This window comes from Hylobates moloch, unplaced genomic scaffold (assembly GCF_009828535.3).
Source record: "Hylobates moloch isolate HMO894 unplaced genomic scaffold, HMol_V3 SCAFFOLD_14, whole genome shotgun sequence".
In the NCBI taxonomy this organism is placed as follows: Eukaryota; Metazoa; Chordata; class Mammalia; order Primates; family Hylobatidae; genus Hylobates; species Hylobates moloch.
The window spans coordinates 79,346,394-79,363,140 of record NW_026652289.1 but is presented as its reverse complement, the minus strand read 5'-3'; the positions used below and the strand labels follow the sequence as shown (position 1 = coordinate 79,363,140).

At 40.6% G+C, this 16,747-nt stretch overlaps 1 protein-coding gene across 1 annotated transcript in view; it reads right to left on the bottom strand.

Annotated features, from left to right (window-relative positions):
- Nucleotides 1-16,747, bottom strand: part of AQR (aquarius intron-binding spliceosomal factor) — a 119,724-nt gene that overhangs the window by 93,907 nt on the left and 9,070 nt on the right. The window contains exons 3-6 of the mRNA XM_032175964.2: nt 16,031-16,071; nt 7,977-8,012; nt 3,395-3,515; nt 344-484 (exon numbers count right to left, since the gene is read on the bottom strand). Coding sequence (XP_032031855.1) covers nt 344-484; nt 3,395-3,515; nt 7,977-8,012; nt 16,031-16,071 — 339 coding nt within the window. The remainder of the gene's footprint in view (nt 1-343; nt 485-3,394; nt 3,516-7,976; nt 8,013-16,030; nt 16,072-16,747) is intronic.

The window sequence follows — 16,747 nt, the reverse complement described above, 5'->3', positions numbered from 1 at the left end:
TGTATGTATATGCAGTTTGTGGCACAGATCTCATTACTCCAATTCCATATTAACCAGTCTCCTTGCTGCTTCTCATTTTTGTGCTCTCCCTTTGGAGTTTCAGTTCTTATAATCATTTTTCTTAAAAGTCTAGATAGAAAAAATTAAGTATCAAGTTCAAATCTATTAAAAAGTGAACACATAAAATGGTTTTACTGATAAGTGGCTGAAATCAAGCTTTTAGCATTATCCTTATTCCCCACTATTACAGATGAAGAGTTGGCTACAGAGGTAATTTCATCTAAACTCAACCTAAAAGAACAAGAAAACTTGAAAATTACCCCAAAATATAAAGTAAAAGTACCAAACTATTGAAGCAATGATCAAGAAAAAGTAGTAAGACTGTCTGTTCATGAAGTGAAAATTCACCATCAGTTTCAGCTAATGCCGCCTTCAAGATGTGTTTAAAAAAGAATGGGAAGTGGTCTGGCTTCTTCTTAAAAATCTGAAAAGAAACAGAATAAAAATTCATTTTGTACTGGCTTGCTCACTTAAGCTTTAAAGAAGCCCTAGTAGGCTTTTTAGCAGTCTATTAAAAAAAAGAATAATTACAAAAGGGTTATTTGTATATCTATAAAAGAAGCATCACGTACTTATAATTAATGGCAAGTCAAATACAGGTTTCTGACAGGACTATGAGAGAGCTGCAGAAACCTTTAGCTAATAAAATAATGGCTTTAATTTCTTTAGTTTTTCCTCTGTGGATTATGCCTGTATTTAGCTTAGGCTTTGTTTTCTTATTAAGGATCTGAAGTGTTTTAATTTCTCTGATTTAAACAAAAGAAACTACATCTTGCCGGGCGCGGTGGCTCACGCTTGTAATCCCAGCACTTTGGGAGGCCGAGGCGGGCGGATCACGAGGTCAGGTGATCGAGACCACGGTGAAACCCCGTCTCTACTAAAAATACAAAAAATTAGCCGGGCGTGGTGGCGGGCGCCTGTAGTCCCAGCTACTCGGGAGGCTGAGGCAGGAGAATGGCGTGAGCCCGGGAGGCGGAGCTTGCAGTGAGCCGAGATCGCGCCACTGCACTCCAGCCTGGGCGACAGAGCGAGACTCCGTCTCAAAAAAAAAAAAAAAAAAAAAAGAAACTACATCTTTAGCAAAAATTGTAGTTTTCACACTGCAATGAATCTCAAGGACAGCCCCTCCTGCTTTATATTAGCTCTTTACACTTAACTTGTAAATAATGTAAATGTATTCAAGCCTCTTTGACCTACCTCTGTTTCTAGTTACTGCCACAGACAAGTGCTCCAAGCGTGTGGTTACACTAGTTGTTTTCATTCACTTCTCTAAGACAAGCTTTCCTGAAGCTGTATGGCTGTCAAGTCCTATGGACCCTTATTAACCCTCAACTCCTTTTCACCATATTGAAGGCTCTTCTTCTTTTGTCTGTTATCTAAACCGCAATATTCCTAGGGTTCTAGCCTCATTCTTCTCCCCCTATTACTTCAACCACTAAATACCAATGATTCCAAATATACATCTGCAGTCCAGATTTCTCTTCTGAGCTCTCAAACCTTAGATTCCTCTACTAGACGACTTAATCTAGATATTCCAAAGGCAATTTAAACTGAATATGTCCAAATTCAATTCAACAGTTTTGAATCCTCCAAATTATTCCTCACTCTCTATTACCTATCTTGGTAAATGGCACCATCATATATTATATTCATTTGTCCAAGCCTGGAAGGTTATTGAAAATAACACCCTTTCCTAATGCTACTTCAACTGATTATCAAATTCGATCAATTCTACCTTCTGCATCTCTGTATATCCTCTAAATCTGTATTATCATTTCTCTATTTCAAGGCCTAATCACCAAAGTGATCTTTATAACAGGCAAACTGACCAGGTTATTCCCTGGCTCAAAAAATTTTCCTTCTTCCTTTCTATATTTCTATAATAGCTTGAAGCAACTTGAAGAAACCTCAGGCTCTCTTGATAGCGACATAAAACCCATCTCTAATGTGCCCTGAGATGGTAGTCATTTAATGAATATTTGAGATAAGTGTCCATGGTTTTATCTTAAAGACTCTATCACCTTTTCACTTTGGAGACCATTTACTCAAAACAGATGACAGGCATCCATTCCTTTTTTTCATTTAAAAAAGTGTGACTGGAAGAGAAGAAACTCTTGATGAAGTGACCATTATATGGCGGGCAAAGAAAACAAAGATTTTGGATCCCTACTGATCAAGCTTCTATTGCACCAGCACAAAAAGGAAACATCAGTGCATTAGAAATTTCTAAAAGGAAAAATAGATCCCAAATCAAGGACAAAAAGAACAGGCCGGGCACAGTGACTCATGCCTGTAATCCCAGCACTCTGGGAGGCCGAGGCGGGTGGATCACCTAAGGTCAGGAGTTTGAGACCAGCCTGGCCAATATGTTGAAACCCCGTCTCTACTAAAAATACAACAATTAGCTGGGCATGGTGGTGGGCACCTGTAATCCCAGCTTCTTGGGAGGCAGAGGCAGGAGAGCTGCTGGAACCTGGGAGGCAGAGGTTGCAGTGAGCTGAGATCATGCCATTTGCACTCTAGCCTGGATGACAAGAGCGAAATTCGTCTCAAAAAAAAAAAAAAAAAAAAAAAACCAAAAGACCATTGAAATTATAATGTAAGCATCTGTCTTGACTTTGGTAACTTTTTTTCTTCATGTAAAACTACAAATATAAACTCCCTCTTATGAAAAAAGATACTGAAAAATATCTCATTTGAACATTATATACTTGCGCTTTTTTTTCTTCTTCTTAGAGACAGGCCTCGCTCTGTTACCCAGGCTGGAGTGTTGTGGTGCAATCATAGTTCCTTGCAGCCTCGAACTCCTGGGCTCAAGTGGTCCTCTTGCCTCAATCTCCCAAGTAGCTGGGACTACAGCCTCATGCCACCATGCCTGGCTAACTTTTTTTTTTTTTTAGACAAGTTTTTGCTTTGTTGCCCAGGCTGGTCTTGAACTCCTGGCTTCAAGCAATCCTCCCACCTCAGCTTTCCAAGTGCAGGATTACAGGCATGAGTGACAGCACTCAGCCTGTTTGTACTTATTAATATAATTTCCATTTTGCCAGCTCCTGATGTAAGTTTTTATAACATATACCATTCTTTGTTTCAAACACAAAGCAGAAAAATAACTCACATTCACAAATTTTCAATTCATAAATTATTAAATCGTTTGAAGAAAGTATTGAAACCAAAAGAAAACATATCTTTCATATACCCATTCTTTTTCTCAATATTTGCTTTATTACTGGGTAAAGTTCTGCTCTAAAAGCACCACTATCAGTAAAAGTTCTGCCACTTTGTAATGGCTTATGTGGGTCACTATGAAAGCTATGAAGTAATTTAAATCAGTTACCTCCCATGCAGGCACGTTTTCTCTAAACTTCTCATTCACCATACAGCAGATTGACATTAAATAGGCCTTGCTGGATACCTCAGGAGAATAATTCATCCAGAGATAATTTTCAAGATACTGGCTGGAAAGAGTAAAAAGCATAGAATACTTCATTAGTTACCACCACTCATGCATAACTCACCCAGAAAAGCATAATTATTTACAACTTTCTGAAAATATTTTGGAAATCTCTATTTATAACTTGGAATCCTTGGCTGGCTGTGGTAGCTCATGCCTGTAATCCCAGCACTTTGGGAGGCCGAGGTGGGTGGAGGTCAACTCCTGACTTGAGGTCAGAAGTTGTGATATGGTGAAACCCCATTTCTACTAAAAATACAAAAATTAGCTGGGTATGGTGGCACCCGCCTGTAATCCCAGCTACTCATGGGGCTGAGGCAGGAGAATCACTTGAACCCAGATAGAAGAGGATGCAGTGAGCTGAGATTGCACCACTACACTCCAGCCTGGCCAAGAGCTAGACTCCGTCTCAAAAAACAAAAAACAAAACTTGGAATCCTCCACAAATTTACCTGCAGTCTAGGTCACTGCTACCAGCTACAAATTTATATATAGAAAATACAGCTTTGGAGAATGACAGTCTTATAAATTCAAATAAAAAGGTATCAAACGTTGCCAACATATATAATTATCACCACCAAACCACTGGATATTCCCTTAGTTAAGGCTGTTTTTTTTTTTGTTTTTTTGAGACGGAGTTTTGCTCTTGTGGCCCAGACTGGAGTGCAATGGCGTGATCTTGGCTCTCAGCAACCTCCACCTCCCGGGTTCAAGCGATTCTCCTGCCTTTGCCTCCTGAGTAGCTGGGATTACAAGAATGCGCCACCACGCCCGGCTAATTTTTTGTATTTTTAGTAGAGAAGGGGTTTCTCCATGTTGGTCGGGCTGGTCTTGAACTCCCGACCTCAGGTGATCCACCCACCTCAGCCTCCCAAAGTGCTGGGATTACAGGCATGAGCCACTGCACTGGGCCTTTAACTTTAAGGCTCTTCTTAAAGTAAAAGTTGGCCAGGCACAGTGGCCCACGCCTGCAATCCCAGCACTTTGGAAGGCCAAGGCAGGCAGATCATGAGGTCAAGAGATCGAGACCATCCTGGCCAACATGGTGAAACCCCATCTCTACTAAAAATACAAAAATTAGCTGGGCATGGTGGCACATGCCTATAGTCCCAGCTACTCAGGGGGCTGAGGCAGGAGAATTACTTGAACCCGGGAGGCGGAGATGGCAGTGAGCTGAGATCGTGCCACTGCACTCCAGCCTGGCAACAGTCAGACTCCGTCTCAAAAAAAAAAAAAAAAAAAAAAGGAAAATCCAAAAATACCTGACAAATATCAGTTCTAAAACAAAATGAGGCCAGGTGTGGTGGCTGACACCTGTAATCCTAGTACTTTGGGAGGCCAAAGTGGGTGGACTGCTGGAGCCCAGGAGTTTGAGACCAGCCTGGGCAACATAGTGAGACCTTATCTCTACAAAAAAAAAAAAACAAAAAAACAAAAAACCACTAGCCAGGTGTGATGGTGCACACCTGTGGTCCCAAGTACTCAGGAGGCTGAGGTAGGAGGATCACTTGAGCCTAGGGCGTTGAGGTTGCAGTGAGCCATGATTGTGCCACTGTACTCCAACGTGGGCAACAGAGTGAGACCCCTCCAAAACAAAAAAAAAAAAAAAAAAAAATCTTCTGAAACTCCTACTAAGCCTTCTCATTCTAGTCTCCACATATCTTATTTTCCTTTTGTATTTTTCATTTTTACTTCTCTTTGCTATTTTCCTTTTTTTTGAGACGGAGTCTCACTCTGTTGCCAGGCTGGAGTGCAGTGGCATAATCCCGGCTCACTACAACCTCTGCCTCCCAGGTTCAAGCGATTCTCCTGCCTCAGCCTCCTGAGTAGCTGAGATTACAGGCATATGCCACCACGCCCAGCTAATTTTTGTATTTTTAGTAGAGACAGGGTTTCACCATGTTGGCCAGGATGGTCTCGATCTCTTGACCTTGTGATCCACCCGCCTTGGCCTCCCAAAGTGCTGGGATTACAGGTGTGAGCCACCACTCCCAGCCCTCTTTGCTATTTTCTAGTTAATTCCCTCAGATCTATTTTCTAGTTCATTAATTCCTTCTTTAGCTGCGTCTAACATGTTATTTATTTTGCTAATTGAGTTTTTAAATTTCAATGATTTTTTATCTCCATTTCCCTCCCCCAAGTCTACCCATTTTTAGTGTCTTGTTTCTTTCTCACATATTATATTTCTTCTCTTATGCCAATAATAATTTTAAACATAATGACTTGACAGTGTGTATCAATTATTTAATTATCTGAAGTTCTTGGTGGTGGGGGCAGGGGTAAATATTTGTTCTCTGCTGTTCACTCTTGCTTATAGTAGAGAATATTACCCTAATGTGCTCTGTAATTTGGGAGTATAAACTCACCTTTACCAAGGTTTTATTTATAGAGTTTTTTGCAGTATAGTTGGAATACATATGCTTCCAGAGTATCTTTATAACTGTTTCTGCCAGATGTCCCACAGATGTCACTGGCTTGCCACAGTTTTTAAGAGTAAAGTCTTATCTTGGGTGTTATCCGACTACACAGCAAATTCCAAACCTATCTTAAAATCTCTTAGATGAGAAAACTGAGATGAGAGTCAATGATTTGCCTGATTACACAGGTATGGTCCTGACTCCAAACTACATCTCTTTTCTTCAAACTTAAGGATTTGTTCAATAACTTCCTGATCCTATTTCAGCAATTGCAGCAAATTCTATACAATATTGATATAAAATAATGCCTTCCTCTAATGATTTTCATCCATGGAAACCCTTTTCTCAGTTCACTTTCCTATATCCAGCTACCTTCTCCATGCCATCTTACTTTCCACTTTAGCAAGAAACCATCAATTACTCTCTACAACAAACTTTAGACTGGTTATGTTTGGAAGTTGGCCCAGGGAAAATGATATCGTCACACAAAATTAAATAAGTTTCTGAAAGGTAACAACCGACTTTTTCAGCTATTAAAAATTTTTCACTGTCAGCTGGGTGCGGTGGCTCACGCCTGTAATCCCAGCACTTTAGGAAGCCGAGGCAGGCAAACACAAGGTCAAGAAATCAAGACCATCCTGGCCAACATGGTGAAACCCCATCTCTACTAAAAATACAAAAATTAGCCAGGCGTGATGGTGCACACCTGTAACCCCAGCTACTCAGGAGGCTGAGGCAGGAGAATCGCTTCTACCCGGGAAGTGGAGGTTGCAGTGAGCTGAGATTGTGCCACTGCACTCCAGCCTGGCAACAGAGTGAGACTGTCTCAAAAAAAAAAAAAAAAAAAAATTTCACTGTCATTGATGCTTTCAATCTGTTTTGTTGCTTTCTCCTTCAGTTCCTGCAATTCTCTTGGTTGCTGGACTCTAGAATTCTGGTTAATTCTAATTGCATATTGGTAGCCTCTTGATTTTAATCTGTCTTCTTGAAAGGAGGCACAATATGATGGAAAGAGCATATTTATCTCAGGGCCAGATGGGTCCAGTTTCTAGCCTCAGTTTTCTCCCCTACAAAATAAGGAAGATCTTACTGGTGGTGTTGTGAGGATTAAATAAGATCATTTAGTAATAATACAGTCCTTAGGATACAGGAGGCACTCAACTTACTAGTTAATTCATAATAATAAATTTCAATTTCCCTCTATAAAAACGATAAGACCATCTACTTCATGTCATTTCTTTTGTAAGGATCAAATCTGTGTATGTAGGAGTAACAATTATTAATACAGAGGCCCTGACCTCTGATGTAAACCAGATGTCAAGGAAGTGTAGAGAAGTGGAAAACCATGAGCTTTGGCATCAGACATTGGTATCCCAGCTCTGCCAATTACTTAGAGCAAAGTATTTAATCTCTCTGATCTCAACTTCTGTTTCCAGTAAATACAGAGGATAGTACTTACTTCACAGGATTGTTGTGAGTACTCTGTATATAAAATGCTTAACAGTGTGGTGAGCACAAAACTGGTGTTCTGTTTGAGAAATGGTAAATGTAACTATCATCAACAACAATCCTGGCTTTTATTTTCAGCATACTGGCTAGATCTGGTTGCAACATAATCTAATCTACCTTTGCAATCTAAAAATCATACATTATCTTTTGTCTGAAATATTTATATTACTAGTAGCTAGACTGGAACAATGCTACCTTGATGACAACATTTTAGCTTGGCAGGGAAAAAAAGTGGGTATAGAACACACTCTAATTTATTTCCACTGATCACTACAGAAACCAAGTTTGAGTTCAGAAATTATTCACCACATGCTAGCTTAACAAGTAAGAAACAAATCAAAATACAAGTTATTCTAACAATGGGCCATCATCTTTGAAAACAAAGGCTATCATACACATATTCCAAAATAAGCCAATCACAAAAATATAAATCTTCACAAATTTAGATTTTCTTAGTCACTCACAGAAATAACACATAAAATTTAGCTAAAACTCAAATCACATTATCTTTTTCATCAACAGAATGTCTTATAACTTACCTAAATTCTAACAGCATTATCTTTCTAATAGCAAACCTGAAAACATAAAAATAAGCAAAATATTTAAAATAGAGAATACAAACGTTTCAGAGTTATTAACACAAATGCATTTAGGGATGTTTTGTTTCCATATTAACCCACCTATCAAAATTCATAATATCAGATCACAACTTCCAATGTCAGTTCAACTTCTTAAGCACTGACAAACATGTTTTCATTCAATACTCAAATGAAACACTTTGCTAGAGTCATGCCTTCCTAAAAGCACGCAGGACACATATCTATATTGCAAATGTGAAAATCAGATGTTTCACTTGCTTCTTAGTGTTGACAGTGAGCTTAAAATACTAAAATATTGTGGAGGAAATATCAGATATTTGTCTTTAATATACTGTCTTTTTTAAATAGAATTACTTTGTTTTATATGAATAAACAATGACATAATCATGTTTGTCCAAAGCATACTTACGTTGTCCCGAAGCAGATACAAATGGCCACTAATTTAGCTTTATCATTTTATAATATTGGAAATAGATCAGAACACTGTCACTAGGTAATAGTTTCCAGCTTTGAAAATTAAAAGTACATGTATTATGAATTTATAATGCCCCAGGAAACCACTATCCTGTCAAAAATCCTATTCCACTGATTTCTGATCTCTTGGTTTCACTGAGCATGCGATGTCACAAAACTTCAGTGAGAATGAAATGAAGGTTTTTACTATGCAGAAGACAGAATACTGCCAAAGTACTGGCTTCTACAGCCAGCCAAGATGCTGAGTGGATAGGCCATCTTGAGTGACACACTCTAAATCTTCAACTGCAGACATTTCACTTGAATTAACTGTATGTTAGACAACAGAATTCACTCACTGCCCATTATACACAAAACTCTACATTAAATTTCTTCAGTCACAAATGGGACCTCACGATAAAAGAGAGAAAATCCTGGCTCATAAGATAGAATACCAGTGTTCTAGTAATGACTCAGTGTTACTTTGACAATGTCTTTTAAACATTTTTTTATTTTTTCTTTTTTATTGAGACAGAGTCTTGCTCCATCGCCCACACTAGAGTGCAGTGGCACGATCTCGGTACACTGCAACCTCCGCCTCCCAGGCTCAAGCATTTCTCGTGCCTCAGACTCTCTAGTAGCTGGGATTACAGTCACGTGCCACCACACCTGGCAAATGTTTTGTATTTTTAGTAGAGATAGGGGTTTCCCCATGTTGTCCAGGCTGGTCTCGAACTCCTGAGCTCAGGTGATCCGCCCACCTCAGCCTCCAAAAATGCTAGGATTACAGGCGTGAGCTACCACACCCGACATCTTTTAAACATTCTGCAATTCCGTTTCCTCATGTATAAAAATGGTAGAGCAGCCAACTTTCCTTTATGATAACTAGACAAGTGAAAAATAAGTCTTCTTTTTTTTTTCTGAGGCAGAGCTTGCTCTATTGCCCAGGCTAGAGTACAGTGGCACAAACATAGCTCACTGTAGTCTCAATCTCCCAGGCTCAAGCGATCCTCCCACCTCAGCCTCTCAAGTAGCTGGGACTACAGGCACGTGCTACCACGTCCAGCTAATTTTTTTGATTTTTAGTAGAGATGAAGTCTCACTATGTTGCCCAGACTGGTTTCAAACTCCTGGGCTCAAGTAATCCTCCCACCTCGGCCTCCCAAAGTGTTGGGATTACAAGCATGAGCCACCACGCCTGGCCTTGAAAAATAACTCTTGATATGTCAAAATAAAGCAAAAGCAGTCTGAAAAACATTCAATTCCTCTTCTAGCCATCTCAGTGGTATTTATTAAATTTGGAGTTTTATACTTTTGCCAATGAACTCTTTGAGACAGATAAAGTGAACAGCTTAACTGAAAGTGTACTTATAAGATAAAAAAACAGGTCTATGAACTAGACACCGTGTCAGAAGAATTTTAAAGATAAGTATGGAAGGCTGGGCACGGTGGCTCACGCCTGTAATCCTAACACTTTGGGAGGCCAAGGAGGGTGGATTGCCTGAGCTCAGGGGTTCGAGACCAGCATGGACAACACGGTGGAACCCCGTCTCTACTAAAATACAAAAAATTAGCCAGGTGTGGCTGCATGTGCCTGTAGTTCCAGGTACTCAGGAGGTTGAGACAGGAGAATTGCTTGAACTCGGGAGGCGGAGGTTGCAGTGGGCTGAGATTGCGCCACTGCACTCCAGCCCAGGCGAGAGTGAGACTCCGTCTCAAAAAAATAAATAAATAAGTATGAAAAGTTACAAACAATAATCACAAATATAAATAATTTGAAGGATTTTTGGATGGTTTTTTTTTTAAGTTACCAATATTTACTGAGAGCATGCATTATGCCTGACACCGCCAAGGGCTTAACGTGCATTTCATTAAATCCTTCCAAAGTTGAATAATTTATGTACGATAAACCCGATCTATTACTGTATCATTAAATATGATAAGAAAAAGAGAAGAGGCCACACAAATGAGAGTTCTTTTCTATTATATTCCCCCCTGCCCCAACAACTTCCTCTTTTGGGATGACTGTGTGAAATATGAGGTCTGGAGCTGTGGCAGCCCCACCACAACCATATGGAAAAAATCAATAAAACCTTTTGACAAGATTGACAAGGGCCTTGACATTATTAACTTCTGAGCTACCTACTTCCAGATCTGTTAAGCAGATGATTAAAACAACAAGTAGTAACAGTGAACAAAAGAAGCGAGCTACGCCAGGCACAGTGGCTCACGTCTGTAATCCCAGCACTTGGGGAGGCTGGGGCATGCAGATTACCTGAGGTCAGGAGTTCGAGACCAGCCTGGCCAACATGGCGAAACCCCATCTCTACTAAAAATACAAAAAATTAGCCAGGAGTGGTGGCGGGCACCTGTAATCCCAACTTCTCGGGAGGCTGAGGCAGGAGAATCGTTTGAAGCCAGGAGGCGGAGGTTGCAGTGAGCCGAGATCACACCACTGCACTCCAGCCTGGCGACAACAGCGAAACTCCATCTCAAAAAAAAAAAAAAAAAGCCAGCCACAAAAGAGTACATAGTGTGTGACTCTATTTATTTATTTAAAGTTGAAAAAGAACCAAAATTATAGTATTCTTGTTTGCATACTTACATATTATAATGATAAAGAAAAGAAACAAGCAGAGAGCTTCTGGAACACTGACAATGTTCGTGGAGTTTTTCAGCCTAGGTGGTGGTTATGAATTATTACTATAATTCGTAAGGCTATACATTTGTTTTATGCTCTTTTCTGTGTTACATTTCATAATAAAAGAGTCCATACATTTCAAATAAAAATAAACACTTTGGGAAAAGTAAATTACTCTGTAAATCACCCTTTTTGAAAGCATTAAAAACCACTTAGTTGGTTCATAACAGGATTAAACATCATACCAGAGTGTACTAGTTAAAAGGTTTCTAGAAGGCAAAGGACTCTTATTTAAGAACAGGGTATTCAAGGCCGGGCACGGTGGCTCACACCTGTAATCCCAGCACTTTGGGAGGCCGAGGTGGGCGGATCACCTGAGGTCAGGAGTTCGAGACTAGCCTGACCAACATCGTGAAACGGTCTCTACTAAAACTACAAAAAATTAGCAGGCCATGGTGGCACATGCCTGTAATCCCAGCTACTCAGGAGGCTGAGGCAGGAGAATCGCTTGAACCCAGGAGGCGGAGGTGGCAGTGAGCTGAGATTGTGCCACTGCACTCCAGCCTGGGGCAATAAAGGTGAAACTCCATCTCAAAAAAATAAAAGAACAGAGCAGAATATTCAGTAAGAACTCAGAAAAAAAAAAAAAAGAACCAGGGAACCAGGATTCAATACCTGGTGTGCCTCTAAATACTGGGAAACATCTTGGACAAGTTATTTAACCTATCTACTTCAGTTTCCTCATCCATAAAATGAGGATAATAATAGTGTTATAGGGTTGTTGTGGGAATAAATGAGCTAGATGCTTGTAGCAGAATGCAAGGTGCTAACAGCAGAATCTGGCACATAGTAAGCACTTAACTATTATTTTAAAAATATTTTTAAAATCAAACTTGGATTAAGAATTCATTAAGATAAGCCTGCCAAATCTGATAATGGCAAGAACAGCAAATATGAATCAACTGTGTAATATACCACACAGTAACATGGCTGTTACATCAAGCCATTCGCCCAATACTGAAAATGCCATGAGCACATAGCTCAGCAAAATAATTTCCTCAGGACCTAGCCTAAAAAACTGGTCATTTAAATTTCTTTTTTTCTTTTTTCAGATGGAGTCTCGCTCTGTCGCCCAGGCTGTAGTGCAGTGGCACAATTTCAGCTCACTGCAACCTCCGCCTCCCAGGTTCAAGCGATTCTCTTGCCTCAGCCTCTCGAGTAGCTGGGATTACAGATGCGTTTCACCACACCCAGCTGATTTTTGTATTTAGTAGAGACAGGGTTTCACCATGTTAAATTTTTAAATACATACTATAGTTTATGTGTTACAGAAGTGTACTCAGGAATAAAAAATGTAGGCCAGCGTGGTGGCTCACACCTGTAATCCCAGCACTTTGGGAGGCCGAGGCAAGCGGATCACCTGAGGTTGGGAGTTAGAGACCAGCCTGACAAACATGGAGAAACCCCGTCTCTACTAAAAATATAAAATTAGCCAGGAGTGGTGGAGCATGCCTGTAATCCCTGCTACTCGGGAAGCTGAGGCAGGAGAATCACTTGAACCTGGGAGGCGGAGGTTGCGGTGAGCCGAGACTGCACCATTGCACTCCAGCCTGGGCAACAAGATTGAAACTCCGTCTCAAAAAAACATAAAAAATAATAATAATAATAAAAAACGTGTCCAAGATAAGAAAACGACTGTTAAAAGTGCCAGGATAAATCTTAGCCATGCCAAAGACAGCTACTTCTTTCAGAACTAAGAATAACATAGGGGTGGCTGGCTGGGCGTGGTGGCTCACGCCTGTAATCCCAGCACTTTGGGAGGCCGAGGCGGGCAGATCGCAAGGTCAGGAGATCGAGACCATCCTGGCTAACATGGTAAAACCCCGTCTCTACTAAAAATACAAAAAATTAGCCGGGCGTGGTGGCAGGCACCTGTAGTCCCAGCTACTCGGGAGGCTGAGGCAGGGGAATGGCATGGACCCAGGAGGCAGAGCTTGCAGTGAGCCGAGATCATGCCACTGCACTCCAGCCTGGCGACAGAGCGAGACTCCATCTCAAAAAAAAAAAAAAGAATAACGTAGGGGCTGGGTGTAGTGGCTAATTCCTATAATCCCAGCACTTTGGGAGGTCAAAGTGGGCAGATTGCTTGAGCTCAGGAGTGAGACCAGCCTGGGCAACATGGCAAAACCCTGTTTCTACCAAAAATACAAAAAGAATTAGCTGGGCATGGTGGTTTGTGCCTGTGGTCCCAGCTACTCGGGAGGCTAAGGTTGGGGGATCACTTGAGCCCAGGAGTCAGAGGTTGCAATGAGGTGAGATCACACCACTGCACTCAAACCTGGGTGAAAGAGAGCAACCCTGTCACACATTGTGCAATGGTGCAATCTCGGCTACACACAAGAGAGCTACACACAAAAAGCAGCCAAATGTATATGGCTTAAAAATCATTAGCAGTTTTTGGTTGTTATAAAAAATCACCTCTGAAGAAGAAATATTAATAGCAAGGGTTTAAATGAAAAAATAAACAATCACTTTCCACTGGAGTGAAAATCTATTCTGAAGATTCAAAATAATTTTCAAATTACTATAACCTTAATATAGAAGAAAAAAATGATACTAGAATTAATCCACCCACTCGTCTTTAGTTTTCTCAAGAAACTTCATTCATACTCACCTTCAGACCAACAGGCCATATGTTACAAATCTGCTCAAATGCCCTACTTTCAGAGAGAATTTGCCTAATTATTCTGAAACACCAGCCCTTGTCACTATCCTCTAACCACACTTTAATTCACAGCATTTACTATCTCCTGACATTACATTACATAGAGATATATAGATATCTGTCTGTCCGTCTGTCTGACCTACTAGAATGTAAGCTCCATGACAGCAGGGACTGTATCTCCCCTCTTTGCTGTTGTACTGTTAGCATCGAAATGGTGGCTAATACAAAGTAGGCTCAACTCGGTCTCTTTTTGTTGTTTGTTTTCTCAGAGTCTCACTCTGTCGCCCAGGCTAGAGTGCAGTGGCACGATTGTGGCTCACTGAACCCTTAACCTCCTGGGCTCAGGTGATCCTCCCACTTCATCCTCTTGAGTAACTGGGACTACAACCATACGCCACCATGTCGAGCTAATTTTTTGTGTTTTTTCTGGACACAGGGTTTTGCCATGTTGCTTAGGCTGGTCCTGAACTACTTACTGGGCTTGAACGATCTGCCCACCTCGGCCTCCCAAGGTGCTGGGATTACAGGCATGAGCCACCATGCCCAGCCAACCCAATCTCTTTTGAGCTATACACCTGGATATCCAACTGCTTATTCCATATCTCCATCTTCATAGCTCTTAAGTAGCTAGAATTCAATATATCCAAAAATGAAATAATGATCTACACCCAATCCTACCCCCAACAACGTGGCAAAAGTCAGTAATGGCATCGCTAATCACTCAGCAACTTAAGCAAAAAATTTTAGGACCATCCTTGATTCCTCCTTTTCCTATATCTGCCACATCCAAACATCAAGTCTCTCTATCTCTGTCTCTCTCAAACGGACAATTCCTCTCCCAACTTTCCACGCAAGCCAAATCTATGACATCTTGAAGCTGACAACTACAATGCTCACCTAATTAATTCCCTGCCTCTTGCTCCCTCCAAATCCAAATTCTTGCTGGGTGCAGTGGCTAATGCCTGTGATCCCAGCACTTTGGAAGGCCAAGGCAGGTGGATCACTTGGGGCCAGGAGTTTGAGACTAGCCTGGCCAACATGGTGAAACCCTGTCTCAAAAAAAGAAAAAAAAACAAACAAACAAACCCAAATTCTCTTTTTCAAATACCACTGTGCTTACAACTCTTCTTACTTCCTACTGTTTTTCAAATAAAGAACAAAATCCTGAAGATGGCCTTTGACCCATTTGGTCAAATATCCTTTTAAAATACTCACTGGACATACATGTCTGCAGTGCATATACGAAAAGATGCCCAAGACACATTGTTAAATTTTTTAAAAGAAGCATGATGAAAAATAGCATGTAGAGTACAAACCCTTTTGTGTTTGAAAAAACATGTGAAGGGGTGGGGAATAGAACAGATGTATATGAACCATATACATGAACCAGGGATTGGGGGCAGAAAAGATGACTTATTGAAACTCACCCCTTACAGCATATTGCTCAAAAATAATTTTTATCACTTCCGTGTTTATTATTATACATTTTATACATTACATATGTATGCTGTATTATTGTAAATTTAATAATGTCTTATTTTCATAACTTAAGAATATATATTTTTTTTTTTTTTGAGACGGAGTCTCGCTGTCGCCCAGGCTGGAGTGCAGTGGCGCGATTTCTGCTCACTGCTAGCTCCGCCCCCCGGGGTTCTCGCCATTCTCCTGCCTCAGCCTCCGGAGTAGCTGGGACTACAGGCGCCCGCCACCTCGCCTGGCTAATTTTTTTTTTTGTATTTTTTAGTAGAGACGGGGTTTCACCGTGTTAGCCAGGATGGTCTCGATCTCCTGACCTTGTGATCCGCCCGCCTCGGCCTCCCAAAGTGCTGGGATTACAGGCGTGAGCCACCGCGCCCGGCCTAAGAATATTTTTAAAAGGTGAATCAGAAATAAGAAAATACTAGTAATAAAATCTTCACGTTTACTTTTTCTCAAATTCCATCTAAATCCAAATAAACCCTATGGGATTTGATACCTCTAATCTGAGCCAAAAGTTAGAAGGCAAAAAATAATTTATGACTCTTCAGCACCTAAAGTTTTTCTAGTCACCATTTCCCTGACGACCAATTTGAAACAGAAAAAAAAGGTTCAAGTTATGATCACATTTAGAAGTTCAGCCAAGATCCAACTTGGTCCACCCCAATCACATTGTATAAAATTTAAATTCATTCCTACCTTGATTTGACAATCTCTTTTTCATATATATCTTCAATAACCTGTTATCAAAAATATAAAAATGTTTAATATCTCAACAACTTTTTTCAACCCTAAATTGACAGTTTTTAATGAGTGAGATTATATAAAATAAGTTGGGTTAGGAAAGCCATCAAATATTACTGCTGTTGAAATAATGAGATATTTAAAATAATCCCATTATATTTCTCAAAATGTGAAATTAACGGAAAGCAAAGTAGAAAAAATAAATAATAAAAGAGGCTTAGATTCATTAAAATGATGTGCTTATAAACGTTTTTAGGGAAAATAAAAATTCACAAGATCAGGATTTTTTTTAAACTTAGAGTGTATAAATGTTATCAGACTCCATTTAAGAGTCATAACTGTGTGACTTCAAAACCCAGACAGAAAATAAGTTAAAAGCGTGAAGACGGCCGGGAGCGGTGGCTCACACTTGTAATCCCAGCACTTTGGGAGGCCGAGGCGGGCGGATCACGAGGTCAGGAGATCGAGACCACGGTGAAACCCCGTCTCTACTAAAAATACAAAAAATTAGCCGGGCGTGGTGGCGGGCGCCTGTAGTCCCAGCGACTCGGAGAGGCTGAGGCAGGAGAATGGCGTGAACCTGGGAGGCGGAGCTTGCAGTGAGCCGAGATTGCGCCACTGCACTCCAGCCTGGGTGACAGAGCGAGACTCCCTCTCAAAAAAAAAAAAAAA